Source organism: Loxodonta africana, chromosome 7 (genome assembly GCF_030014295.1).
Source record: "Loxodonta africana isolate mLoxAfr1 chromosome 7, mLoxAfr1.hap2, whole genome shotgun sequence".
Lineage (NCBI taxonomy): Eukaryota > Metazoa > Chordata > Mammalia > Proboscidea > Elephantidae > Loxodonta > Loxodonta africana.
In genome coordinates, this window is record NC_087348.1 from 78,962,462 (window position 1) to 78,989,472 (window position 27,011).

General features: G+C 49.7%; 1 protein-coding gene across 1 annotated transcript; it reads left to right on the plus strand.

Moving 5' to 3' along the window:
- Positions 1–1,317: 1,317 nt before the first annotated feature.
- Positions 1,318–26,872, plus strand: APBB1 (amyloid beta precursor protein binding family B member 1). The gene is made up of 14 exons (XM_064288521.1): positions 1,318–1,413; positions 8,896–9,627; positions 15,137–15,312; positions 15,416–15,472; positions 15,556–15,641; positions 15,761–15,824; positions 16,262–16,411; positions 16,804–16,931; positions 17,331–17,445; positions 17,594–17,678; positions 17,964–18,047; positions 26,033–26,148; positions 26,294–26,470; positions 26,552–26,872. Exons 2-14 carry the CDS (start codon positions 8,910–8,912, stop codon positions 26,717–26,719), a joined length of 2,124 nt encoding a protein of 707 aa, XP_064144591.1. The 5' UTR covers positions 1,318–1,413; positions 8,896–8,909; the 3' UTR covers positions 26,720–26,872.
- Positions 26,873–27,011: the final 139 nt, after the last annotated feature.

Sequence of the window (27,011 nt, forward strand, 5' to 3'; positions counted from 1 at the left end):
AAACCAAATAATAATTTAGCTTAACTAGTAAAAAATGTCTTCCTTGAGTGTTATGCTTTTTTAAGAATTATCCATATGGGATCAAACTGACAACTGCAGTTAGGGGCCAGGGAATTTATGTTAATGAGGAAGGATCAACTCAGAAAAGGAGGGTGAGAATGGTTGCACAACTCAAGGAATATAATTAATGTCACCAAATTGTAAATGTGGAAACTTGAATTGGTATATGTTTTGCTGTGTATATTCGCAACACGAACAAAATAAATAAAATTTAAGAAAATAACCCCCAAAAAATCCTGCCTTAGAGCAATGAGTCTTTAAAGGGTGTCTGGATGGTAACACTTTCCCTCATTATTCTTGATGGCCTCTGGGATCTATCTATTCCATCATCCAGAGGTCTGCAACATATATTGTGCCAGACCGTTCTTCCTTCATGCCTTTTACCCTCTCTCTCTCTTTGGCTTTCTTCCCTCTTGTGGATTTGTACCAGAGAGCAATTTATTCTTGACATTTGTGAGGCCTGGGTACCACAGTCTTATGTGAGCAAGAGCAAGGATAGTTAAGAAACAGCTGGGTTCCAGTCTGATCTCACCGATTATTGTGACTGCGGGCAAGTACTTTTACCTTTCTGAAGCTCAGCATCTGCCTCTGAAAAAATGAGGATAATAATAGCAACGACTTCATAGGGTTGCTGTGAGGATTAATGCATGTAAAGGGTTTAACACAAAGACTGGCAGAGTGAAGTGGTCAATAAATATGAGCTATAAAACAAAAATAACATAACAAAAATTTATTTATTTTTATTTTTTTTTATTATTATCACTAACACTGTGTCCTCATTGCCTCCGCACCAGGACGTCAAGGTGTGTTTCTGCAAGAGCAGAGCAGGCTGCCTCCTCCGAGACCCTCCTGGCTCGGCCCCGGCCCCGACTCGACCACCGCAGCTCCCGCTGCAGCCTTGCCGGTCCGTGGCTCCGTGGGGTCGGGCCCTGCGGGGCGCGCGCGGTGAGTCTGTGGCATCGTCGCGAAAGGCGGTGCCAGGCTGGGCAGGGGTCGGGAATGCTAGGCAGAGCTCTGGGCCCCGGGGAGCGGGTTGGAAGGATGTCGGCTGGCGAGGGGGGCTGGGCCTAAGGGGACCACTGGGAGTCGAGGGCCCTAAAAGGGGCGAAGCGGGGCGCATCCGCCCTCCCGCAAGCTGCAGCAAGAGCCGCCCGGGCAGGGTTTGCGCTGGTGGTCCCGCGCCCGGCCCAAGATGGCGCCCCTCCCCCCGCGCGCGCCTCCGCCGCTCGGGGCGCGGCCCCGCGGCCCGCGCGCTCCTGGGCGGGGGATGTTGTGATGGAGAAACCGCGGCGGAGCCGGAGCCCCGCAGCCTGAGCCGCCTCTGCCACCTGGGCCTGGGGCCTCGCTGCGCAGGTAGGAGCTGCCCCTGCCCGGTCCCAGCCCCGGCGGCCAGATCCCGATCCCCAGCAGCAGGCAGGCCCCGCAACTCCTTCCCCGTGGCGGCCCGGGCTCCGTGGCCAGGCCCCATACCCGCAGGCGGCCCTCCCACCGCGTGCCTGCAGACCGCCCTCCTGTCCCCCCTCGCAGACGCCACCTTGGTCCTCACACCGCCCCCTCCCCTGACCTTTATCTTTTGCCCCTCTGGGATGAATAGGGGGCGAGAATAGGGGACGCGAATAGGGGACGCGAAGGGAGGGGCGGTGGGTGGGGGAGGGGAGGTCAAGGGCCGGGAAGGGGATGTGGAGTGAGGTGGGGAGGAGGCCGCACGAATTCCAGCTAGAGTCCCAGGCCCGGGAGCTGTCAAGCCGCATTTTGTCGCCCTCAGCGACCGAGGGGTGGGCCCTGGGGGGCCGGCTGTGTCTCAGCTCAGCCGGAGGCCTAGCACTGACGGGAGCACTCTTGAGGAGCGGATTTTCCCCTCGCCAATACGGAGGCTATTCCAAACCTATTTTGAATATGCCTGTGTGTCTCTTGTATTCCAAACCCCTCAGGCTATAGTCCTAGCTCACGCCGCCCTTCAAAGCCAAAACCCTGTCTACACTTGCTACCTTTATTTCCTCACTTCTCATTCATTCTTAAAACCACTCTACTCAGTCTTCTGTCCCTGACACCCACTGAAACTGCACATACCAAGGTCACAGGAGACCTCAGTGTGGCTAAATCCAATGGATACTTTCTTATCATCCCGTTTTACCTTTTAGTAGTATTCAGCGGTGTCTGCTAACCCACTCTTCTTGAATCATTTTCCTGGTTTCTTTCCTACCGCATTGTCTGCTCCTTCTCCATCTCATTTGATACCTCCTTCTCCCTTTAGATGCTGGTGAGGCTCTTGGTGAGCTGTCTTCTCTCATTATGCACTTTCCAGGGTATTTTATTCATCCCCAAGGCTTCAAATTCCATATATATGTTGATGATTCCCAGCTTTATATATCTGACACAGCCCTCTTTCCTGAATGCCATGCTCATATATCTCTAACTGTCCTCTTGGTATCCCCTTGGAAGTCCAACAGGAATTCCAAACCTACAGATCCCAAACTGAATCAATTATCTTTCCTATTCCATCTCTACCCTACTTTTGTATCGGCTTTTCCTTCAGATCTCAGAAATGGACACTTTCCAATCAGTTGCCCAGGCTGGCATCCTGGGGCAACATTCTAGATTAACCTCTCTTCCTCACTCTCCACATCTGATGTCCCCAAGTTCTGTTGTGTTCACTACCTAAATATTTCTCAAATCCATTTATTTCACCTCATTCGCACTGCTACCAAACTTATTCTGGGCCACCATCCTTTTTTTCCTTTACTGCTCTAAGTATACCCTCTTGCCTACTGTCCCCTAACTATTCTCAACACAGGACCCAGAGTGATCCTTTAAGAAAATGCATCTGAGCATTTATTCATTCAACAAATATGCTTTGAGGACCTAATATGTGCCAAGCAATGTGCTAGACACTGAAGATATAATTATGAGCAAAATAGACCAGGTCTGTATCCCTGTGGAATTGACAGTCTGCAGGTGGCGGTGATGGTAATCAAATAAGAACGTAGTACAAATACCAATGTAGTAAATGCCATGAAGGAAAGGTGTATGGCTCTTTGAGAATACACAAGAGGAGAATCTAAATTTGGTCTGGGGTTAGGGGAAGAGGGTGCAGGAAGTCTTCTCTGAGAACATGACATTTGAACTAAGATGTAAAGGATGAGTAGAAGTTAAATAGCCCTAGAGGGTAGGGGAAGAAGGTCTCAGAAGGAAAACCATGTGCAAACACCCTGTGGAAGGAAAGAGCATGATGGCTTCGAGGAATTGAAAGAAGGGCAGTGAGACTGGAGAGCAGAGTGACCAAAGTGTAGAGGAACGCAAGGGCCAGACTAGCAGGACGACTTAGGCATGTTAAGGATTTGTGTCTTAAGGTATTTGTCCTTGGTGTAGAATGTTGATGGTAGTAGATGTGAAGCATAGATGAAGTCCGGAAATTTTTCTCAGAAAATTGCCAGTGCTTGGGGATGGATTGAATATGGGGAATGAGGGAAAGGGAAGTGTCAAGGGTGGTACCTCTACTTCTGATTTGCACAACATGATACGTGGTCATAACATTTCATGAAGGTCATGGAAGAGAACCAGTTGGGGGTGGGAATGAGAAACATGAGTGTGGCTTTGAGTATAGTGGCTCCAGGGGTCTTTGAGACCTCCACGTGGAGATGCTGAGTAGAAAATTGAATATATGTGTCTGGAGCCAGATGAGGGGTTAAAATGGAGGCATGAATTTGCAAATCATCAGTGTATAGATGGTAACTGAAGTTGTGGGCATGAATGAATACCTATTAAATATAGGATAAGGAAAAGAAAAGGGCATAAGAACACACCATGACAGACTACAGCATGCAATGGCTCATAGAGGAAGATGAGCAGGCAAAGGAGTCTAACCAGAAATATGGAAAGAAAACCAGGAGATGTAGTGTGTAGAAGCCACGGGGGAGTGATGGGAATGGTCTACAGCATCAAATGCTGCAGATAGTACAACCAGTATAAGGACTTCAAGTGTCCATTGGATTACATGACACAGGGGCCATGTCAACCTTAGTAGTGGCTGTTACAGAGCAGTGTTGGGAGTGGAAGCTGGATTGGAAAGGGTTGAGGAGTCAGTGGGAGGTGCGGAAATGAGAACAGTGAGTAGAGACAACTCTTTCAAGAAGTTTGCCTGTGTAGAGAAAAGAAAGCAGAGAGTAGCTCTGGAGGGCTGTGGGGTCACGAAAGATTTTGTTTTTAAACTGGGAGATAGTGAATCCCATTGAGAAGTTGATTATATAAAAGAGAAAATCAATAAATAAACAACAACAAAAAGAAAAACAAACAACCAGTTGCCGTCGGGTCAATTCCAACTCATGGCAACCTCACGTGTATCAGAGTAGAACTGTGCTCCCTAGGGCTTTCAGTGCTGATTTTTTGGAAGTGGATCACCACGCATTTCTTCCAAGGTGCCGCTGGGTGGACTTGAACCCCCAATCTTTGGGTTAGCAGTGAAGCGCATCAACCATTTGCACCATCCAGGGATTCCAAATAAATAATGATATAAAATTCCTGGAAAAGCAGGAAAGGAAGGATTCAAATTGTAGGTGAAGTGGTTGGTTTTAGGAAGTAGGGAAGAAAAGGATAGGTTCTGAAGTAGTTTGTTTGTCTGAGGATGTTTCCTACTGATGGTTTCCATTTCCTCTGTGAATTGGGAGGTTGTCCTGTCTGAGAGGGAGGAGGTGAAGGAGCTGTCCATGGAGAGTTGTGTTCTAGTTTCAGCTTAAACCTTGCTTCCTCAGGCAGGACTTGGCTAAGTCTCAGGTGTCTGTAGAGCCTGTTGTTCCCCATTACAATATCCAATCATTTATTAAACCAATAAGGAGCATTTACTAGGTGCCAGGCTCATGACGCTGCACTGTAATGGCTTGATCAGTGATGGTTTCCCCACTATATTGGGAGTTCCAGCAGGGGAGGAGCCATTTCTTTGTCATTCATCACTCTCCCCCATGCACAGCACAGTGCCTGGCATAGCATGAACAGTCGGAATAGAAGCCCCTCACTGTCTCCCTGACTTTGAGCAGGACTCACCCCTTAGCCCTGTGTTTGCTCTCAGCTCCTTCATGCTTTGTTACCACTCCTTCTAGCCCTGGCCCTAGGGGTAGCCCTGCCCAGCTCCCTGTCTTGAGCCAGAACCCTTTGGCTTTTTCCATTCCTTTGAAATACTCCAGGTATGGATACTTACAGTGAGAGGAGAAACTTTGAGTTATGCCCTTTCTTGAAGAAGTTGGGTATCTGGTCATGTTTTCGACCTCAGAAAGTGAGCGAATATTGACCACTCAGCTTTGGGCTAGCTGCTCAGTCTTCTACACTTACCACAGCTGAATTTCCCCATTCCTCCCCTAATACTTTCTTGCCTTGAACCAGGTAGGCAAAGCTGCCCTAAAGTCTACCTGGCCCTCCATGGTCCCAGTCACACAGTGCATGTTCCCTTTTGAGGTCGTATCTCAAGAAGGTTGGACCCAGTCTGACTTCTGAGAAACTTGGCTCCATGCACCATTGCTTCAGAGATGGGCTCATCATCCCTATGATTCCCTGAGCCTGGCAGAGTCACGGGGTCCTCTGTGTCCTCCAACTCATGGAGATAGCACTGCTGAACATACTTTGAGCCAGAATGTCAGTTTAAGCTAAGGCACTCCTTCTTCTCATCCAGGATCTCAGTCCTCACCTGTCCAAATGCCTGTCCTGTCTTACTTCCCTCTCAAGACCCTTTGTCATTCTCCAACATCCTCCCTAACATTCTCAGTACCCATCCCCAGCCCATGGGGCCACACAAGCCTTTCTTAGTGTCTATTCCAGGCCACTTCCAAGCCTCCTAATTCCTGCTTCCTCCTACCCCTTCCTCTGTCCCTGTCGTCTCTTCCTCCCTTCAACACCAAGGATCAACTACATGGCAAATACACAACACACTTACCTTAGTACTGGGGATGCAAAGTTGAATAAGCCATGGTTCCACATGTTTTGATAGCATTCAGTACTGGGTATTGTGAGATGCAAAGGAGGGCATAGTCCATTGAGGGTAGGGAGAGAAGACTGGGCAGGAAAGACTTACTGCTGAGGAGCTGTGATTGTTGAGCTGAGTTCTGAAACATGAGCAGAAGTTTTCACAAGAAGAGACAGGATTTCAGGCTGAGGGAGCAGTGTAAACAAAGATCCAGAGCTGTGAGAGTGTGACATGTTCCAGAATCCGCCACACTTCCTGTGGCTGGAGTATAAGGTGTGAAGGAGGTAGGGAGTGGGAGGAGGTTTGAGCAGTCATAGGGGATGGCTCAAGGAGACTCTTGGGTGTCCTGCTAATGAGCTTAGACGTATCCTAAAGGCGGTGGTGAGCCATCTAATTTTTGAACCAGAGAGTGATACAATCTGGTTTCTATTTTTGGAGGATTACTGTGGTTCTGTTAGAGGCAGAGTCATCTTTTTTTTCTTTATTTATTCCAGTGACCACGAATTTTCTCACTGCCCAGGTGGAGCCACACTGAGCAGAATAACAGTTAAACGTAGGGTAGACGCATGGACAGAAACTTTTTTTTTCATTTATTCCACAGATGCATGCCTAACACTGTGGTAGGGTCTGAGGAGCTAGAAACAACAGAAAGGCAAGCTGTGGCTTCTGTTTTGGGATCATACACTGAAAAGTTGACAAAGTTGTGCTTAGGGCAGCCTAAAACACCTTGCTGGCAGCCTGTGCTTGGTACAGGAGCTACACTGAGGAAGCAGAGAGAACTGGGGCAGGGGGGGAGTCACGGAAAGAAAGTGGAGGGACAGGGAGCTAGGGAATTCTGAGAGAAGAAATTGAGGAGAAAGAACTATACAGTGGTAGTCAGAAAGAAAAAAAAATGAAGGAAGATTGTATGTGTATATGTGTGGAGGGGGGGTCAAGTAGGAAGAGAACTGGAGTGGAGTATCAGAGAAGGAGGGAATAATATGGTAGGGGTTATCTGAAGGAGAGGAGCCTCTGGGTGACTCAGATGGTTAAGTGCTCATCTACTAACCAAAAGGTTAGTGGTTTGAACCCATCCAGAGGCACTTTGGAAGAAAGGCCTGGTGATCTGCTTCTGAAAGGTCACAACGTTGAAAACACTAGGGAGTGCAGTTCTACTGTGCAACACACAGGGTTGCCATGAGTTGGGACTGAGTTGATGGCAACTGTTTGGTTTTTTTGGTTGGCCTGAAGAAGGGATCTGCAGAGAGGGGTCAGGATGAGAGAGAATCGGGTAGTGGTTGGTCAGGGAGAAATAACTGTATGATGGGGCCAGTGGGGATCAGGAAAGGACATTGAGCAGAGCAGTGGAAGCTCAGAGAGGGTAGACAGTATGGAATGAGGTCTTGGGAGGGGGACCCCTGGAGCAGTGGGACTAGAAGAAGAGGTAGGATTCAAATCATTGTGAAGAAGGCACTCAGTGAAGGCCTTGTAATGAGGGAGTCCTGGGGGATAGAAGAGGTGGGGTGCAGTTGTAGAGCAGGAGACCCCTCACCTGACAGACAGGTGGAGTTTGGTTGGAGCACCATGACCAGTGGTTGAGATACAGTAACATGACCGAAGTGTGATTTCTGAAGCTTGCAGAGGAGATGCTGAAAGGGGGCCTGGAGAAGATGAGAGGGTCAGTTCACACATTAATTCAACAAATATTTATTGAGTCCCTGCTTTGTGTCAGGATGGTGCTAGGCACTGGATATACTGCACTGAGCTGGGGAAAAAGACAAAATCTTCACCACCGTGGAACTTAAATTATAGTGAGGAGACAATCATTAAGCAAAACAAATAATAAATTAGCTTGTCAGATTATGATAAGGAGATGTTGAAGGGTTGGGGATTGCTGAGAATGGAGTATGGTGGCCTGCAATTTTTTAAAGGGTGTTCAGGGAAGCCCTTACTGAGAAAGTGACATTTGGACAAAGGCCTGAAAGACTGGAGAGTCCAGATCAAAGGCTCTGGCAGTGACCTAGGTGGGGGATGTTGAAGGGGCTGGCAGAGGAATTGATCCCAAGGTGAGACACTTCATAGAAGCAGCCACCAAAGCATAGCTTCCACTGGCCAAAGGAGCCATGGATTGGAGCTGGAGGCTCTCATCTGTGACCTGCCTTCCCAATGCCATGCCCTTGAGGGCTAGGTCTGCAGCTCATTCTTCTCTGTCCTTACAGTCCCTAGTATGCAGTGGGCTAGGGGGCTGGTGGAACATAGCAATTATGATGACTGGAACACAGCCTGGGGCACTCATAGTGGTAGGGCTCGGGATAGCAGTGTGGCAAGAGGAAGGGGGCAGTCAGTGTCCAGTGTCCTGAACCCATCAGCCAGTCCCACAGCAGCTGTGTCCCTGGCACAGTAGGCTCGGGCCAGATGAGCTGGGGGTGTGGTGCACAGAGAGCCATTGTGTGGAGGCTCTGCTGGTGGGAGTGAGGGCAGAGTACGGACAGGCTGTGCTACCCCGGGATGCTCCAAATCAAAAAACCAAACCCATTGCTGTTGAGTCGATTCCAACTCATAGTGACCGTACAGGACAGAGTAGAACTGCCCCATAGGGTTTCCAAGGAGCACCTGGTGAATTTGAACTGCCAGCACTTAACCACTATACCACCAGGGTCAGGACCAGGAATGAGGATGGGGTGGGCTGTGGACCTGGGGCTGGCCTGTGATGGGGTGCTGGTGCTAGGACAGAAGTTGAGCTCAGTCATTCTTATGAGAGATTAGCTGGTGGGATAAGAGCAGTGTCTGCTGGCCTGCTGAGTGTGGCAATATGAGAAGGTACAGGACGGAGACCTGGGACAGAAGCAAGGGTGCTGCTGTTCTGACCTAGAGGCTCAACGTGGTCTCCCCTCCCCACCCTACAGGATCTTCCAAGGCCATGTCTGTTCCATCGTCACTGAGCCAGTCGGCCATTAACGCCAACAGCCATGGAGGCCCTGCACTGAGCCTACCCCTGCCACTGCATGCTGCCCACAACCAGCTGCTCAACGCCAAGCTGCATGCCACAGCTGTGGGACCCAAGGACCTGCGCAGCGCCATGGGGGAGGGTAGTGGGCCTGAGCCAGGCCCTGCCAATGCCAAGTGGCTAAAGGAGGGCCAGAACCAGCTCCGGCGGGCTGCCACAGCCCACCGCGACCAGAATCGTAACGTGACCTTGACCCTGGCGGAAGAGCCCAGCCAGGAGCCTGAGACAGCACCCTTGGGCCCCAAAGGTCTAATGCACCTGTATTCTGAGCTGGAGCTCTCAGCCCACAACGCAGCCAACAGAGGGCTCCGAGGACCTGGCCTGATCATCAGCACCCAAGAGCATGGGCCAGATGAGGGAGAGGAGAAGGCAGCAGGGGAGGCTGAGGAGGATGATGAGGAAGAGGATGATGATGAGGAGGAGGACTTGTCTTCTCCCCCAGGGCTGCCTGAGCCCCTGCAGAGTGTGGAGGTTCCCCCTGGGCCCCAGGCCCTTGCAGACGGCCCCCGGGAGCACAGCAAGAGTGCCAGCCTCCTGTTTGGCATGCGGAATAGTGCAGCCAGTGACGAGGACTCAAGCTGGGCTACCTTATCCCAGGGCAGCCCCTCCTATGGCTCCCCGGAGGACACAGGTACCTTGTGGACCTTGACGGGGCAATGTGGGAGGGCTTGAAGGCAAGGTCAGGCCTCTCTAGACAGAGGCCACGACCAGCCTGGCCATGAGTCACTGAGCCTGTGTCCTCAGTCCACAGCAGGGTAGGCCCAGGTTTTCCTGACATTTCCACATTCAGGGAGTGCTTGAACAAGCTGATAGATCCATCCATAATGAACACCCAGATGGATGGTGGAGTAGTTCTGTTTATGGGGCACTTACCAGGTAACTGGCCCTGTGCTCAGGATTATCATATTTATCTTTACAATAATGCTGTGAGGTTGAATACTATTATTATGCCCACATTACAGATGAAGAAAGAGACCCAGAGAGATTTAGTAGCTTTCCCAAGGTCACTTACAGTCAGTAAACAGTAGAACTGAGATTTAAACCAGATCCGAGTCCAGAGCCTGAGCTCTTGAGCCCACATTTCGCTGCCACCAGTGCATACAGCATGATGAACTAAGATGCACTTGGGGCAATCTCTGTCCTGTTCTAACAGGCCAGGTCTGCAGGGAGCAGCCGGCGTCTCCCCACTGTGAGCCCTGTTTAGAAAGACCGGGGTTGTTGTATACCACGGCTGTGGGACCCAAGGACCACATATGATCTGCATACCCAGGACAGAGCATTGTGCTGGGCATTGCAAGGATACTGTTTTGTCAGGAATAACTAAAAGTTAGGAAACAAGGGAAGAATAAACATATGCTTCTTTGGGATTAAAAAAAAAGGTATTAAGATCCAAGGTTTGATCATTAAACTTACCCCATTTAAATAAATCGGTTCTCCACATTTGCTGATATCACCTAGAGATGCAGACAGAGCTAACGGAAGAGATAGTGGGCTGTAGCCACAACGCTGGAGTTTTGTGGAATGGGAGTGTAAGTAAAGATTAGGGAAAGAATTTTATTGGCACTGGGCAGCAGGTGCCACACCCAGACCCCAAACTGGAAGCTTTGTAAGGAGCATGCAGTTCAGATGAGCCTAGGGTAGCACACCATTCCCTTTAGAAAAACTCAGAAATTGTCACACATCAACAAAAGTGGAGAGAATAGAATAATGAACCTGATTTACCCATCACTCAGTTTCAACAATTATCAATACACGGTTAATCTTGCGGCATCTATACACTCACCCATTCCTTGGGCCCCAACTGAGGTTATTTAGAAGCAAATACGTTCATCTGTAAATACTTACACATGCATTTCTAAAAGGTTTCTTTTCCCCTCTTTAAAAAGAGTTTGGATTGTTTGAATCGGGATACAAATAAGTCCTAACCCATAAATAGGTCCAGACATTCCCCATGGTTAAGTCTTTTAAAGTTTCTTTTGATCTGTCAGTTCTCCCTCCATCTCTATGTTTTTGCCTGCAGTTTGTGTGTGTGTGTGTGTGTGTGTGTGTGTTTTAACTGAAGAAACCGTGTTGTTTGTCCTGAGTGTTTCATAGTCTAGCTTTTGCAGACTCTCCCTGTGGTGATGTTTAACATGTTCCTCTTCCCCTGGATTTCCTATAAATTGGTGGCTAGTTCTAGAGATTTGATCAAATTCAGATTTGAGGTTTTGTTTCCTTTTGTTTTGTTTTTACAAGAACACTTCATAGTGTCTGATTGCCTCTCTTTTTGTGATGTTAGCAGCCTTTGGTGGGCATTGCCTTGACCCCTTGTAAAGGGCACAGTCCCTACTCCACTGCATCTGGTTGTTTATAGGGTTGGGGCAAATGTAGTCTCAGTGGAGCCAATTCATACAACTTGTCAAAGAAAACTGAAAACTAGATATTGATGTAAAATATCCCAATTTTTAAATGTTGGCAATTCACTTTTTTTTTTTTTTTAGCACTGTGCAGGCCATACAAAATTTGTCTGAGGCTTGCATCAGTCTGCATGTTGCCAGTTTGCAACCTCTGTGCTAGGGGATGTGACCCAGAGGCCAAAATACAGAGAGCCTCAGTGGCTCCTGGGCCAGTCACTGTAGTGGCCGCACCCATGAGCCTTCTGGAGTTGAAGGATAAAAGTGTGAAGAACCAGAAAGGCATGCTAGGCATGGGCAGCGGCCTCAGCAAAGGCAAGAGGATGGTCGAAGTTCATGCTCTAGCGGACGTGATGAAAACAGGATAGAGTCGTGGGGCCGGCCCAGGGAAGAGGTTGGGTCACTGCTTATTCTTTTGCGATTGTGTTTCTATGTCCATGAAAGCCACAGAGCATGCCTGGGCTTCTGTAGGAATGGGGCTAGAAATGAGCAAAAAATTATTTTCTCTTCCCCACCCTGGGATCTCTACAGTGTTATTGATTGAATATGTAAATGCATGAACACATGAATGAATGATGAATGAATAAATGATTGAATGAATAAATTTTACTATCTCTGTTGGGTACATACTCAGTGCCAAGCCTTGTCCTAGATGCTGAGGATACATTCTGCAGGAGACATGTGCTCCTACTCATGGCGCTCACAGTCTAACGGGGAGGCGGAAATAAGCAGATGGTTATAATCAGTATGATGAGCACCTGAGTATGGGAGGCATCAGAGGGACACCTAACCCTGCCTGTGTGTGCGGAGAGGGGAGGAGTTTGGAGAAGTGATCTTTCCACTGATGCCTGAAGAAGGCATGGGAAATAGCTGGCAAAGACGGAGAGAAGGAGGCTGGACTGAGAGAGGAGGAGGTGCATATCCCAGGCAGAGAGAGAGGGAGAGAGAAAGGGAGTGGAGTGGTCAGAAATAAAGGCTGTCAGGCTGATAGTTAGGGGCCCCTAACAGCACATAAACCCTGTGGAGCAATTTGGACTTTATCCTAACGACAATGAGAAAACAATTAAGAGTATTAAACTGGAGAGTAACTTGGTCAGCTCAGCATTTTGGAAGAATCATTCAGGCTGCAGTATGCAGCCCAGATTGGAAGACACTAGACAGGAAGCAAGGAGATCAGTTAGGAGGCTGTTTGAGTGATCCAGGTAAAAAATAATAGTAGCCTGGATGACATGGGGGTGGAGAGAAGGGGAGAGCGTTAAGTGAATCACTGATTCCTGAGCACATGAGTCCACCTGGCCTAGCTATTAAGGCATGCTTGGGTGGATGGGTGAATGAATGAATGATAAATGAAGGTTTGAATTCATACGTGAGTGCCCAAATGAATCCATGCAAGAGTGAATTTGTGCATTCCTGAATAAATGCATGTATGTGGAAGCAAAGGCCCCTGGGGCCATGCTTGGAGGGAGATGTGCCAGGCTCCAGAAGGGCCTCCCATATGGTCAAGGGGGAGAAGCTGCCCCTCCAGGACAGATCCGAAGGATGAAGCTCTTTGAAACAGGAAGGTACAGGCTGGCAGGGATGGCAGATGGGATTGGTGTGCGTGACTCAGTTCAGAGACGGTGAGTTGGTCCCCAGATTCCAGAAATGGGAACTCAGGGATTGCTGAAGTATACATCCGCTCAAGAGGACGGGTGTGGCTGTGGAGGACATGGAGGCCCTGGCTGGCGGTGTTCCTGGAAGGTTTTAGAAGGAAAGCCCTGAAGGAGATAAAGGGTCTCTGGAGACAGCAGGTATTCTCTGAGGCTCCATCAAGTGTCAGGTGCCCACCGGGCACCCTATTCCCTAGGGCCTGAAGTTAGGGGTGGGAGAGAGGTGAGGATGGCTGTCTAGGAGGCCAGATGTGCAAGAAGAGCCCCTCCCTCACTGACTGTCTGTGGGCCCACCCTCACTTCGAAGCTGAGCATAGTGAGGCACCTTGCTGGAATAACTCTCACACCTGGTGTGCAGTCACCTCAGTGTAACCACGCCCACCCTAGCCTTCCCCTGCTGTGCCTGGTTGCCCGGCAGCTTGGATCTTGGGACTGCCTGTCCCTCAGTGCTGCCTCTTGGACCAGTCAGGATTCCTGGTTTCCCTGGTAACGGGAAGCACGTCAGCAGTCTGGGCGCTCCCAGCCAGTCCTGGTGCTGCGGTTGCCGAGGAGACGCTGCAGCCTAGCTGGGCCTGGCAGGTGAGCGGGGCTGGTGGGGTGGAACCCCAAGCCCAGCCTCAGGCTTCCTGGGACCTAGGCCCTCAAGGCCACCCTTAGGCTCCAACTGCTGGGCAGGTTCTGGGCAGGAGAGACATCCCTAGGGGATTTGAAGCCACACCCTGTTTATGCTGAGAGCTATAAGCTCTGCAGGGCCCCATGTGGCTGGGGTGTTCCTAAGGGACTGAGCCTCCAGGTGTCTGTGAGACTGGGCTTGACTAAGGCACTGAGGTGACCACTGGGGGGTGGGATGGGGATTCAGGATGGGGGGGCAGGGTTAGGAAGAAGGGATGTGAGCAGAAAGGGCCAGGGCCTCATGAGCCCCCTTCTCCCCACCATCCTGACCCCATGGAGGCCCCCTAGCACGGTGGTCCTGGCCCCTCCCTATGAGCTCTAGGCGGGGGAGGATCTTGCCTGGCAGACGCTCTGCCCTGGTGAGAAGGGGGTGGGATGAGCTTTTCCCTGCAGCCCAGCACCAGGCTGTGAGCCCAGCTGGCTGGGCTGGAGGGGCTCTGAGGAGGGAGGGTAGAGGCAGGAGGGGCCGGGAATGAGCACCATGTTCTCCCAGGACTTTTTCCTGGCTATCATCCTTCAGGACAGCAGCCCAGGTGAGGGGCAGCATGGGGCTGGGCATGTGGGGCGGGGCTGACTGGGAGAGCAAGGAGGTGGGAGGAGGCATCCACTGAGGGATGGAATGGTGTGGCTCTGCCGAGGAGGAGGGGCGTATGCCACAGGTGTGTGGTACGCATGTATGCACATGAAATGTTTGCCTGCATCTGTGTGTGGCAAGGTTTTGAAGTGAGTATCTATGGTGTCTGCACACGTGGGGCAGGGATTGGTGTATATTGTGTGTCAGAATGTGTGTCACATGTATCCACACATGTGTTGGGGGTCATTGGGGGTGTGGCACCTACACACAAGTGTGGCAGGGTTGTAGTATATAGCTGTGTGTGTGCACACCTCTGAGTACAAGGTTTGCATTAATATGTGACTGGAGTTGATGTTTATGTGTCTATGTACACAGGTGTGCACCTGTATGTGGTATCTGTCATCTGTGCTGGCATTGTCTGTGTGGTGTTTGCACAGGTGTGTGGCAGTGCCTTGTATACATTGTATGTCTGTGTGCACATGTATGTGTGCAGGAGCTGATGAGTGTGTGCCCCTTCATGTACCCTGGAATATGGATATGTATGAGAGGAGGTTAATTGGGGTTATCCAGCTTCCCTCTCTCCCTTCATACTTTACTTCCTTCCCTCCATATGGCTGTACTAGCCAGGGGCAGGGCCCAGGAGGAGACTGGAGCCATGTCCTCTGCTGGTAGCCCCCTATGTTGTGACTTCAGAATGTAGGCTCTAGGAGAAAGCAGGAACCGTATTGCGCGGTAGCCCTTCTGCCACCCCTTCTTCTCAGCCGTGGGTTTCAAGGGAGGGACTGTGTATAAGTGCCGCACTGCCTCTGCTTGTTGGGTAGGCGGACCCTCACCAAGCCCTCCACCTGGCAGATTCCTTCTGGAACCCCAACGCCTTCGAGACGGATTCCGACCTGCCAGCTGGATGGATGAGGGTCCAGGACACCTCAGGGACCTACTACTGGCACATCCCAACAGGGACCACCCAGTGGGAGCCCCCAGGCCGGGCCTCCCCATCACAGGGGAGCAGCCCCCGAGAGGAGTCCCAGGTGAGGCTCATGGGCGTGTTGGCTTTGGACCAGGGCAGAGAGGGGATGCGTGCTGCTGGAGCAGGATGAGCCACCCGCTGACTGCTCCCTTTTCTCCTCCTAGCTCACCTGGACAGGCTTTGCCCATGGAGAAGGGTTTGAGGATGGAGAGTTTTGGAAGGTGGGTGAGGGTCCTGCTTCATGATGGGGGGAGCTGGAGAGAGGGCATCAGTTTGGTCCTGATTCCTCACTCCCCTTCCCAAGGATGAACCCAGTGAAGAGGCCCCTATGGAGTTAGGACTGAAGGACCCTGAGGAGGGGACATTGGCCTTCCCGGCTCAGAGCCTCAGGTGAGTGGAAAGGCACCGGATGCAGTGGGCTGGCAGTGGAAAAGATCTATCCAGAAGGGACCCTGTGGGACAGCTCCATGTTTGAGGACCCTGTGCCAAGTGTTACCATCTGCCTGCAGCCCAGAGCCGTTGCCCCAAGAAGAGGAGAAGCTGCTCCCACGGAATGCCAACCCAGGGATCAAGGTTTGTTCAAGATTAGCCCCCATTTCCCAGGCTGGGGCTGGCTTCTTCATGTGGAGGAAAGCCCCTCATGTCGTATTGTGTTCTGGGGGCATTTCTGGTCTCAGTACAGCTCCTAGCTCCTGAGTTAAGGGCTCCTCCAGTCTCAGAACAGACTCCTGTGTCCCAGCTGGAGACACCAGCCCGGTGGCCTTCCAGGCTTGCCTCAGATCGCCCTTTGAACTAGTAGGGGTTTCCTTTCAGACCACCCTACCCTCCTCCCCAACCCCAGCAACTATGTCCTGCTTTGGAGCTCTTCAGTCTTAGCTCAGACTCCCACCCCCCACCACATTCTGAGTCAGAACTCCTCTGCTCTCAGCACAAACCAGAGGCCTCTGCTCAAGGCTCCTGCAGTCTTAGCTTAGCCCCTTGACCTCAGCCCCCTCTTCTGTGTTTGGCAGTGTTTTGCTGTGCGCTCCCTGGGCTGGGTGGAGATGACTGAGGAGGAGCTGGCCCCTGGACGCAGCAGTGTGGCAGTCAACAATTGTATCCGTCAGCTCTCCTACCACAAAAACAATCTGCACGACCCCATGTCTGGGGGCTGGGGGGAGGTGAGAACCTGAGGCCAGTGGGGGGTGGGGGTGCAGTGAGAGAAGTGAAGGGAATGTGAGAGGTGGGAGATCTGATCTGACCTGCCCAGGAGTGAGAACTGGGGGTGGGGAGGGGGGGTCTGACCCATCCCAAGTGACAGCCCTGTGAAATGGTGTGTGTCTCCCAGTGGGGGTCCTGGAGATGGTTGCCTAACGGCAATAGGGATGTTGAAAGGAGCCATTTGAAAAATGGCAGGTGTGACTTCATCCAGAGCAAGGCCTGAAGGGTGGGTGGTCTGCCACCAAACCAAGGGCTCCAGAGCTATGGCTAACTGACCCTGAGCTGGAGGTGGCAGGAAGCAGCCACCTTCACAGCTAGGGCACCACTGAGTGCCTGCTTCCTGGGCCTGTAGGGAAAGGATCTCCTACTGCAGCTGGAGGATGAGACGCTAAAGCTGGTGGAGCCACAGAGCCAGGCACTGCTGCACACCCAGCCCATCGTCAGCATCCGCGTGTGGGGCGTCGGGCGGGACAGCGGAAGGTGGGAGCTGGGCCTGGGAGCTGAGGGTGGGGGCTCAGCTAGCAGTCAGAGCGGGGCCTCCTTTCTAACTCTGTTCTCTGCCTCTCTTGTGCTGCCGGACCCAGAGAGAGGTACTATGCCTATTTGCTTTGACCTTGCCTCCTCCCACACCTGGACCAGAAGCCGCCAACCCCCCAAGTTCCCCTGTTCTGCCCCTTTCTGCCCGCTGTGCTCGCCCATTCCCCTCTCCCTTGCATACTTGCCTGTCTACCCTCCAGCAAGAAGCCAGCACCCACAGAGCACCCCCAAGGGCGGGAGCCCTGGAGGAGCTGTGATGGACAGGGAGGATGCAGGCAGCTTCGGACAGGACTCAGCACCGAATGGTGCTGGGAGACACTGAGGCTACCTTCCCCTCAACAGGGACTTTGCCTACGTAGCTCGGGATAAGCTGACCCAGATGCTCAAGTGCCACGTGTTTCGCTGTGAGGCCCCTGCCAAGAACATCGCCACCAGCCTGCATGAAATCTGCTCTAAGGCACGGCCCCCTCCTCTCCCTGGAATCTCTGCCCCCTATGCTCTACAAGGGTGTGGGCGGAGTCACTGAGGGGGAATGGGGGCCACCAAGGCTATGAAGCTCTAACAGACCCTCCCTTGCTCCTTCCCTTCATACCTTCCTTCCTCAGATTATGGCTGAACGGCGCAATGCCCGCTGCTTGGTCAATGGACTCTCCCTGGATCATTCTAAACTGGTGGACGTCCCTTTCCAAGGTTAGTGTGTCAGCCCCACCAGGTCCAGTTCAGGTGGCAAAGGTGGGGGAGGGGGCAAGAGGAAGCAGGAGCTACTGGACAGACATGATAGAAAAATAAACATATGGAGAGAGAATACTCTATCAAATAAGTGGAGGGACTTCAGTTAAAGGGAGGCAGGGTGGAGGGATGGAGGTAGGGCTTTGGCTGGGAGAATGTCTGGCTTACGGGCTCATGCCCTGGTGGTGGGGACTAGAAGTGAGCAAGCTCTGCCACCACAATTGACCCTTCTCTTCTTTCCCACAGTGGAATTCCCAGCACCTAAGAGTGAGCTGGTACAAAAGTTCCAAGTCTATTACCTGGGAAATGTGCCAGTTGCTAAACCTGTTGGTATGTGTGCCTGTCACCTTGCTTCCAAAGCTCTATCCTTACCCTCTGCCCTCCAGTGCCTCTCCTAGCAGACTTTCCTCATGCTTGGTGTCTCCAGGCACTTCAAAGTAAAAGTACATTCCCCCACTCTGGACCTCTGCCCCAGCTGCACTCTATGTCCTACCTATAGCATGGGCGGGTGGGGGCGGGAGGGAGCCAGGGAGCCTTCACAGAGTGTTTACCATGTGGCTGGTGCTGAACTGGGCACATGGGGAGACCCCACTCTTGCATCCACCAGTAAAGCTTTGGGCAGGTTGGAAGGCAGGTCTTAGATAATTGGAAACACCAGAGCTGCTTGGAGCTGGGTTCTGTATTACAGCACCAACTGTGGGCTTTGAGCATCTAGAGAGAGAAGCAATGAAAGTAATTGCCATGTACTTTATTGTTTGTAAAGTACTGACTTATATATAATTTAATTTCTTGATGATCCTATGAGTGTGGGCTTATGATAATACCTGTTTTATAGATAATGAAGTAAGGGCAGAGACTATCTTGTTCACTTTTACATTTCCAGTGCTATCGTAGTAAAGTACCTGTTGTTTATTTGTTCATTCACTTAACAAATGTCTCTGAATGTGTCAGGCTCTGTACTAGGCACTGGGGGAACAATGGCCACAGTCTTGCTTTCACCGAAGTTATAGGCTAGTAGAAAAAACAGGCATTAATTAAATAATCACAGAAATAAGTGTGATTATAAATTGAATTATTCATCGAAAGAAAGTAGCAAGATGCTATGAAACTCTGTAACAGATAAGCTTCATCTAGAATGGCGATCTGAAAAGGCTTCCCTGAGAAAGTGACATTGAACTAAGCTCAGTCAACAAGTAGGAGCTAATGCAGCAAAGTGGGATGGAGGTAGGGGGAGGGGAGGGAAAAAGCGTTCCAGGCAGAGCGAATAGTATGTGTGAGAGCCTGTAGTGGGAGACTTGGAGCTGGAGATGAGAACAGCATGCTCAGGAGATTTAGCTGACCCCTCATCTTTACTCCTGTTTCCTCCTCTTTCCTACCCTCAACTCCTAACCCCCAACTCTCATATCTGCTCCTTTTCATCTGCCACCTTACACAGGCTAAATCAACTGTGACCTTCGGTTGCCCCTCTGCTGCCCAGCAGCTCTCTGGGTCTGCTTTGTTTAAGGCAGAGCTTTCAGACTAGTGGCCTCTAAACTCACTTTGGGAGGTACTTTGGTACTTTGGAGGCATTGAGACAAAGCCAGGGGTGCAAGGTGAGGCTGAGAGCTGGGCAGACCATGCAGGACCTCGTAGGCCACGTTAATGAATTTGGTCTTCATTCTGAGAGAAGCGAGGGGTTATCTAAGGGTTTTGAGCAGTGGGCTTGACACAGTCAGATTTGCGTTTTGTAAAGCACATTCTGACTATAGTGTGGAGAAAGATGTTACGCGGGCAGAGGCGGATATGAGGAGCTCTGTTAGGAGAGTCTTGCAGTAGTCATGGCCAATAATGAGAATATCTTGGACTGCAGTGGAGCTGAAGAGGAGTGTGGATTCAGGAGATGTTTAGGGGATTAAAGTGAACAGGCCTCAGTGATTGAGCGTGGGTTGCAGGACAGAGTCCTTAAGGATGATTTCTCGGTTCCTAGCTTTCGGAACTTACTGGTTAGTAACTATTAAAAAACAAACAAACAAAAAAAAAACTATTAGTCACTAACAAAGTGACTGTTTGTCAGTAACTATTAGTCACTGTTAGTGGTGCTGTTCTCTAAAGGTAGCAAACACTGGAAGAAGCCAGTTTTGGTGTGGAGTTTAGGAGCTCAATTTTGGACATGCTGAGTTTGAGGTGCCTTTGGGATCACTGAGTGATGAAGTCAAGTTGGTAGCTGTATTCACAGGTCTGAAGCTGAGAGGAGAGGTCTGAGCTGGAGATACAAATGTGGACATCATTGGATTATAGAGGTAATCAAAGCGAGGAGCATGGAGTAGATTGACCTGGAAAAGTGTGCAGCCTGAAGCGAGAAGGGAAATAAGGCTAAGCCTAGCCTTGAGGCTCTCCAACATTTAATGGATGAGTGAAAGAGGATAAAACCACAAAGAATAGTGGGAACAGCTGCAAAGAGGTCAGAGGAAGGAAAGAGTGCTTCAAGAAGTGGCCCGGCATCATGTCAAAAGACACTTAGGAAGACCTCAGTAAATGTTTGGTGAATGACAAGCAAATGAACGAATGAGACTTGCCTCAAATTACACAGACTTGCCTCAAACCCTGCTGTCTTTAATGACCAACACATTCATTGAGGGAACCCTTTTTAGGAAAGGTAGGGATTGAACTGGAATTTTGAAGGAAGACTTAGATTTGCAGAGGAGTGGGTATTCCGGTTAGATTCAATGTCGTTGCCAAAGACTTGGAGCTGGAGATGAGAACAGCATGCTCAGGAGATTTAGCTGACCCCTCATCTTTGCTCCCTGTTTCCTCCTCTTTCCTACCCTCAACTCCTAACCCCCACTCTCATATCTGCTCCTTTTCATCTGCCACCTTACACAGGTCCTTACTGTGCTTAATCAACTGTCTGTGACCTTCGGTTGCCCTCTGCTGCCCATCAGCTCTCTGGGTCTGCTTTGTTTAAGGCAGAGCTTTCAGACTAGTGGCCTCTAAACTCGCTTTTTGTTTTCTCTTATGCTCCCTCTTTTACCTCCAGGAGTTTAACATCGGCCCCTCCTGAAGCTGCTGTCAAAAAACAATATCCATGATTAAATGAATAAATGATGGTTGGGTACCTGATTTGTGCCAGGCACTGTCCTAGGTTCTTGGGATACATTAATGAACAAAACTGACAAAGACCCCCTGCCTTCAAGGAGCTTACACTCTACCAATAAAATAAACAAGCTGCACAGTATGTTTGAAGGCAACAACCAGTTGCTGTCAAGTTGGTTCCGACTCATGGCTACCACATATATGCCAGAGTAGAACTGCACTCCATAGGGTTTTCTTTTTTAAATTTATTTAATTTTATTTTTGGTGAAAATATACACAACCAAACCAATACCAACTCTTATTCCAAAGTTTCTAGACATAATGATCAGTATATTGGTTACAGCCTTTACATCATGTCATCATTCTTGTTATTTCTGTTCTAGTTGTTTCACTTCCATTTACTTATTCTCCCTGCCCCTCAGTCTTCTCATCTATGCTTTAAAATAGTTGTTGACGTTTTGATCTTACATAGTAAAATAAAACAAGAAAAACTAAACCCATTGCCGTCGAGTTGATTCCGACTCATAGTGACCTTATAGGACAGAGTAGAACTGGCCTATAGAGTTTCCAAGGAGTGCCTGGTGGATTCGAACTGCCGACCTTTTGATTAGCAGCTGTAGCTGTTAACTACTATGCCACCAGGGTTTCCTGGTCTTATAGAGATAACTTTTTTTTTTTTTAAACACAGGACTCAACAGTGACAATCTTTACTCTTTGGCTAAAATGTTACTTAGTTTAAAGGTGACTTCAGGGCATAGTTCCAGTTCAAGGTTTGAAGAGAACTCAGGGCCATAGTCTCGGGTACTCCTCCAGCCTCAATAGGTACGGTAAATCTGGATTCTTTAAGAATTTGAAGTTCTCTTCTACATTTTTCTCCCTTTTTACCAGGATTCATCTACTGTGTTCCCGATCAGAACGTTCTATAGTGTTAGCCAGGCACCATCTAGTTCTTCTGATCTCAAGGTGGAGGAGGCAGTGGTTCATGTAGATAATTTGTTTTGTAGTCCAGTTCTTTCTCTGATTCTTGGGTTTCCTTCTTTTTCTTTTGTTCCAGATGATTGAAGACAAATAATTGTATCTTAGGTGGCCACTCATAAGCTTTTAAGACCTCAGACACAACTCACCATACTGGGAGGTAGAACATAAACTTTAAAAACTATATTATGACAGCTGACTGGATTGTCCCATGAGACCATGGTCTAAACCTCAAACCAAGAGCACTAATCCCATGAGGTGATTGGTGATGTCTAATTAGTATCAGAATTTGTGCCCCCCTCTTTTTTTGGTTGTTGTTATTGTTGCAAAACTATACACAACCTAGCATTTACCTGTTCATCCTTTTTCCCTGTGTACAGCTTATTGACATCATTTACATCAGTTATGCTGTGTAAACTTCACCCATATTCAGTGCCATCTTCCCATTTCTATGAACAAAAAGTAACTACTACCTTGGAAGTACTTCTCCCTCCCCTCTGCCTTACCCTACCCCTGGTAACTGCTAATGAATATTAGTTTCTGTATATTTACCTATTCATGTAAGTTCATAAAAGTGATCCATAGGGTTTTAAATGATTGATTTTTCAGAAATAGATCACCAAGCCTTTCTTCTGAGGTACCTTTCAGTTAGTGGCTGAGCACATTAACAGTTTGCACAAACCAAGGACTGCTTGAAGGCAACAAGTGCTATGAAAAAACTATGTTGTCTTAGTTATCTTGTGCTGCTATAACAGAAATACCACAAGTGGTTGCCTTTAACAAAGAGAAATTTATTTCCTCACAGTAAAGTAGGCTAAAAGTCCAAATTCAGGGTGTCAGCTCCAGGGGAAGTCTTTCTCTCTCTGTGGACTCTGGAGGAAGGTCCTTGTCCTCACTCTTCCCTGGTCGAGGAACTTCTCGGGCACAGGGGCCCTGGGTCCAAAGGACACACTCTGCTCTAGGTGCTGCTTTCTTGATGGTGTGAGGTCCCCAGCTCTCTGCTTGCTTCCCTTTCCTTTTTATCTCTTGAGAGATAAAAGGTGGTACAGGCCCCACCCCAGGGAAACTCCCTTTACTGTTGGTTCAGGAATGTGACTGGGTAAGGGTGTTACAATCCCACCCTAATCCTCTTTAACATAAAATTACAATCATAAAATGGAGGACAACCACACAATACTATGGGGAATCATAGCCTAGTCAAATTGATACGCATTTTTGGGGGGACATAATTCAATCCATGACAAATGCACAGTAGGATAAAGGGAGTGTGGAGCTGAGGGTCAGGGATTAGGTTGCATCCTGAGTTGTTACCAAATCTGATAACCTCCCCACCCCCCCCCACCCCCCCCCGCCCCCCCGCCGCCGGCTGCTTTCTTCCAGAGTCAGATGTGTGCATTGCTTCTCTCCTCTTCCCCACCCCCTCTCCCCCAAGCAGATCCTCCAAGACTCCAAGGCCAGGCTCCAGGCCCATATCCCTCTCTGTGATTACGCAGTTTGACTTTGATGTCCCTCCCATACTCATGAACTTTGAGATTCCCCATTGCCCTGGCCTAAATGCCCTAAATCTCACACCTGTCCACCTGGCTTTTGTGGCCCTGTGCAGTCTGACCTGTCCCACCCACTTCTGTCTGCATCATCACCCTTCTGGGGACTTATGTGTTACTTGGTTCTACCAGTTTGGGTGCATCTGCCCATGCTGCCTTGAGGGTGATTTGCTTATGCCTATGGAATTCCTTCAGCAGGTAAACCCTGTGCTAGGATAGAGGAAAGAGAAGAATTCAACTTGCCCTCTGTCTGTCTGAGTTTCCTAGTTAGTGCTGCTGTAACAGAAATACCACAAGTGGTTGCTGTTAAGAACAGAAATTTATTTTCTCACAGTTTAGGTGGCTAGAAGCCTGCATTCAGAGCATTGGCTGTAGTGGAAGGCTCACTCTTTCCACTCTCGGGGAAAATCCTTGTTTCAGCTTCTTAGCCCCAACATCCCTCAGTTCCTTGGTGATCTCCACGTGGCATCTATCTTTCTCCCATCTGTGCTTCCTTCTCTGTGTCTAATCTGTTCTTTTTATATCTCAAAAGTCATTAGGTTTAAGACAAACCCTGTACTGACATGGCCTTTATACTGACATAACAAAGAAACTCTGTTCCCAAATGGGATTACATCCACAGGTATAGGGGTTAGGATTTCAACCCATATTTTGAGGGGACACATGTGCATTCATAATACTGTCATTGAGATTGCCATAGCCCGCTGTGGCAGAAGATTTTCCAGCAGTGACAAGTTGTTGCAATGAAAGTTGTCCCAGAGGTTGTTGTCCTCCCTTACTCTGCAGCAGGGAAAGCCTCCCAGGTGGGGCTTAGATGGAGTCCTGAAGGCTAAGAATGGGGAGTTTCTCAGGCAGTCAAAAGGGAAAGGGCACCCCAGACATAGGCTTTCCCCTCAGTTACAGTCTGTCCCCTGAGGGCATCTCTTCTGTTGCTTTGTATTCCCCATCTGCCTCACAGAGTATTTGCCAAGATTAAATGCTAATCAATGCTACATAAATCATCTGAAGCACATGGAGCAGTAAAATATGAGGCCTGACAGCTCAGATGAGGCCACCTTTTGGAGGACTTGCATGCTTAGGAGAGGAGTTTGGCCTTGATCCAGCCAGAGATAAGATGAGCAAGGCCAAGACAGAGGACTTTCGAGGAAGACGTTGGTCCTCTGCTTTGTCTCTTGCCCATGGAGGGTCCACCCTGGTCTGCTCCTAGTGGAGCTCAAAGGCACTCAAAGGGGCAGAGGGCCTGGGACTGGCCCAGAGAGATGTGCGCTTTTCGCACTGGCATTGTTCACTCTAACCCCTTTGTCTCAAAGTGGAAGAAGCCGTAGATCACACAGCCAGCTCATGAGTAGAGCAGGGACTAGAATCCAGGCCTCTGCCACCTGTGCCTTTGTTCTCTGCTGCATATAGAATGAAACTGGGATATACAAGTGCAAATGTTTAACAACAGTTTGAGGTAGAGGGGGCTTTGTGTGATAAGAGAAAGTTGGTTGACCTACAAGTTACGAAACTTGGGTTCTTTAGCCTTTGAAATTCTTGAGTGGAACTACGATTTTGACAGTACTTTTAGTTTTGTGTCTTAGTCATCTAGTGCTGCTATAACAGAAATACCACAAGTGGATGGCTTTAACAAAGAGAAATTTATTCTCTCACAGTCTAGGAGGCTAGAAGTCCAAATTCAGGGTGCTAGCTCCAGGGGAAGGCTCTCTCTTTCTTTTGGTTCTGAGGGAACTTCCTTGTCATCAATCTTCCCCTGGTGTAGGAGCTTCTCAGTGCAGGTACCCTGTCCAAAGGATGTGGTCTGCTCCTGGCACTACTTTCTTGGTGGTATGAGGTCCCCATGTCTCTCTGCTCCTTTTATATCTCAAAAGGGATTGGTTTTGAGACTCAGTTTAATCCTTTAGATTAAGTCCTGCCTTATTAACATAACTGCTTCTGATCTTGCCTCATTAACATCATAAAAAGAGGTAGGATTTATAATACATAGGAAAAATCACATCAGATGACAAAATGTTGGACAGTCACACAATTCTGGGATTCATGGCCTAGTCAAAGTGACACATATTTTGGAGGGGGACACAATTCAATTCTGCAAACTAGGAATATAGAGAAGGCAGAACTAAGAACACAGACTCTGGGATCAGACTGCCTGAGTTCAGATCCCCATTCCTTGGTGTGACCTAGTTTCTTTATCTGTAAAATGGTTATGAAAGAATCTATTGTGAAATTGTTGTGAGGTGTGAATGATATAATACATTTAAATGACAGTACATTGTGACATAGAACAAATACTTATTAAATGTATCTTAAAAAAAAAAAAAGACTGGGTCTTGGGAGAGGACTGGCCTGTGAAGGCTGACCTGGGAGTCAGTGCTGTGGAGGCGAAGCAGTAAAATGTCTGAATGTGGATAACTGCTGAGAGAGCAGACATGGGGAGGTCAGAGCTTTGGGAGTCAGTCAGTTTAGGAGGAAGAGGCAGAGCCAGCGAAGAAAACCAAACATAGGATTCAAGATGGAAGAAACCAGGAGAGTTCCAAGTCACTGAAGCCAAGGAGAGCTCCAAGGAAGGGACACGGAGACGGTATCATCCTCAGGGCCATAGGCTGGTAAAGTGGAGATGGTGTAAGGCCTTGGGCTTGACTGAGCAAAGCTAGAAGGTCTAGGATAGAGCTGGGGTGTCCTCTCCCTACCCCCAGTGGTACCATGTTTGTTGTACATATCTTCTAGGGGTAGACGTGATTAATGGGGCCCTGGAGTCAGTTCTGTCTTCCAGTAGCCGTGAGCAGTGGACACCAAGTCATGTCAGTGTGGCCCCTGCTACCCTCACCATCTTGCACCAGCAGGTAAAGAGCTGGGGTAGAAGACATGACTATGCCCTGCTGTGGAGGGGTGACAAGGGATGGGGAGGAGCTTCAGGTAAGATGGGCATGCCCCAGTAGAACACAGAGGGTTGGGGCACCCCATTCTAACTGGGCTCCCTCTCTCCAGACGGAGGCAGTGCTGGGGGAGTGTCGTGTGCGTTTTCTCTCCTTCCTGGCTGTGGGCAGAGATGTCCACACATTTGCATTCATCATGGCTGCTGGCCCAGCCTCCTTCTGCTGCCACATGTTCTGGTGCGAGCCCAATGCTGCCAGTCTCTCAGAGGCGGTGCAGGCTGCATGCATGGTAAGTGAGTAGGGTGGTGGGGTGGCACCCATCCCACGTGGGGCAGGCCAGAGAGTGACTGCCCCACCTGCCTCTCTGCAGCTCCGCTACCAGAAGTGTCTGGATGCCCGCTCCCAGGCCTCCACCTCCTGCCTCCCAGCACCCCCAGCTGAGTCTGTTGCCAGGCGTGTAGGGTGGACTGTCCGCAGGGGCGTTCAGTCGCTCTGGGGCTCCCTCAAGCCCAAACGGCTGGGGGCCCATACCCCCTGAAGAAACCCCCTTGTCCTCCTACCTGCTTGCATCGGGCTCCAGGGAACTCAAGGTATGGGGCAGGGAGGGGCTCTAGAGGCCATTCCCAGGTTTCAGGGCCTCCAAAGCTGCCCCTCCTCAGTAGCTGGGGTTCCCTGCCTAGGAGCTGGGGAGGGAGTGATCTAATGCCTGTGAGGAACTGGCAACACTGGATTGACAAGAGAAGCAGGAAGCAAGGCCAGCCCCAGGCTCTCCATCTCCACGTGCTTCAGGTGGAGCAGGAGGGACTGGTCCAGGCCATGCCCCATCTTCA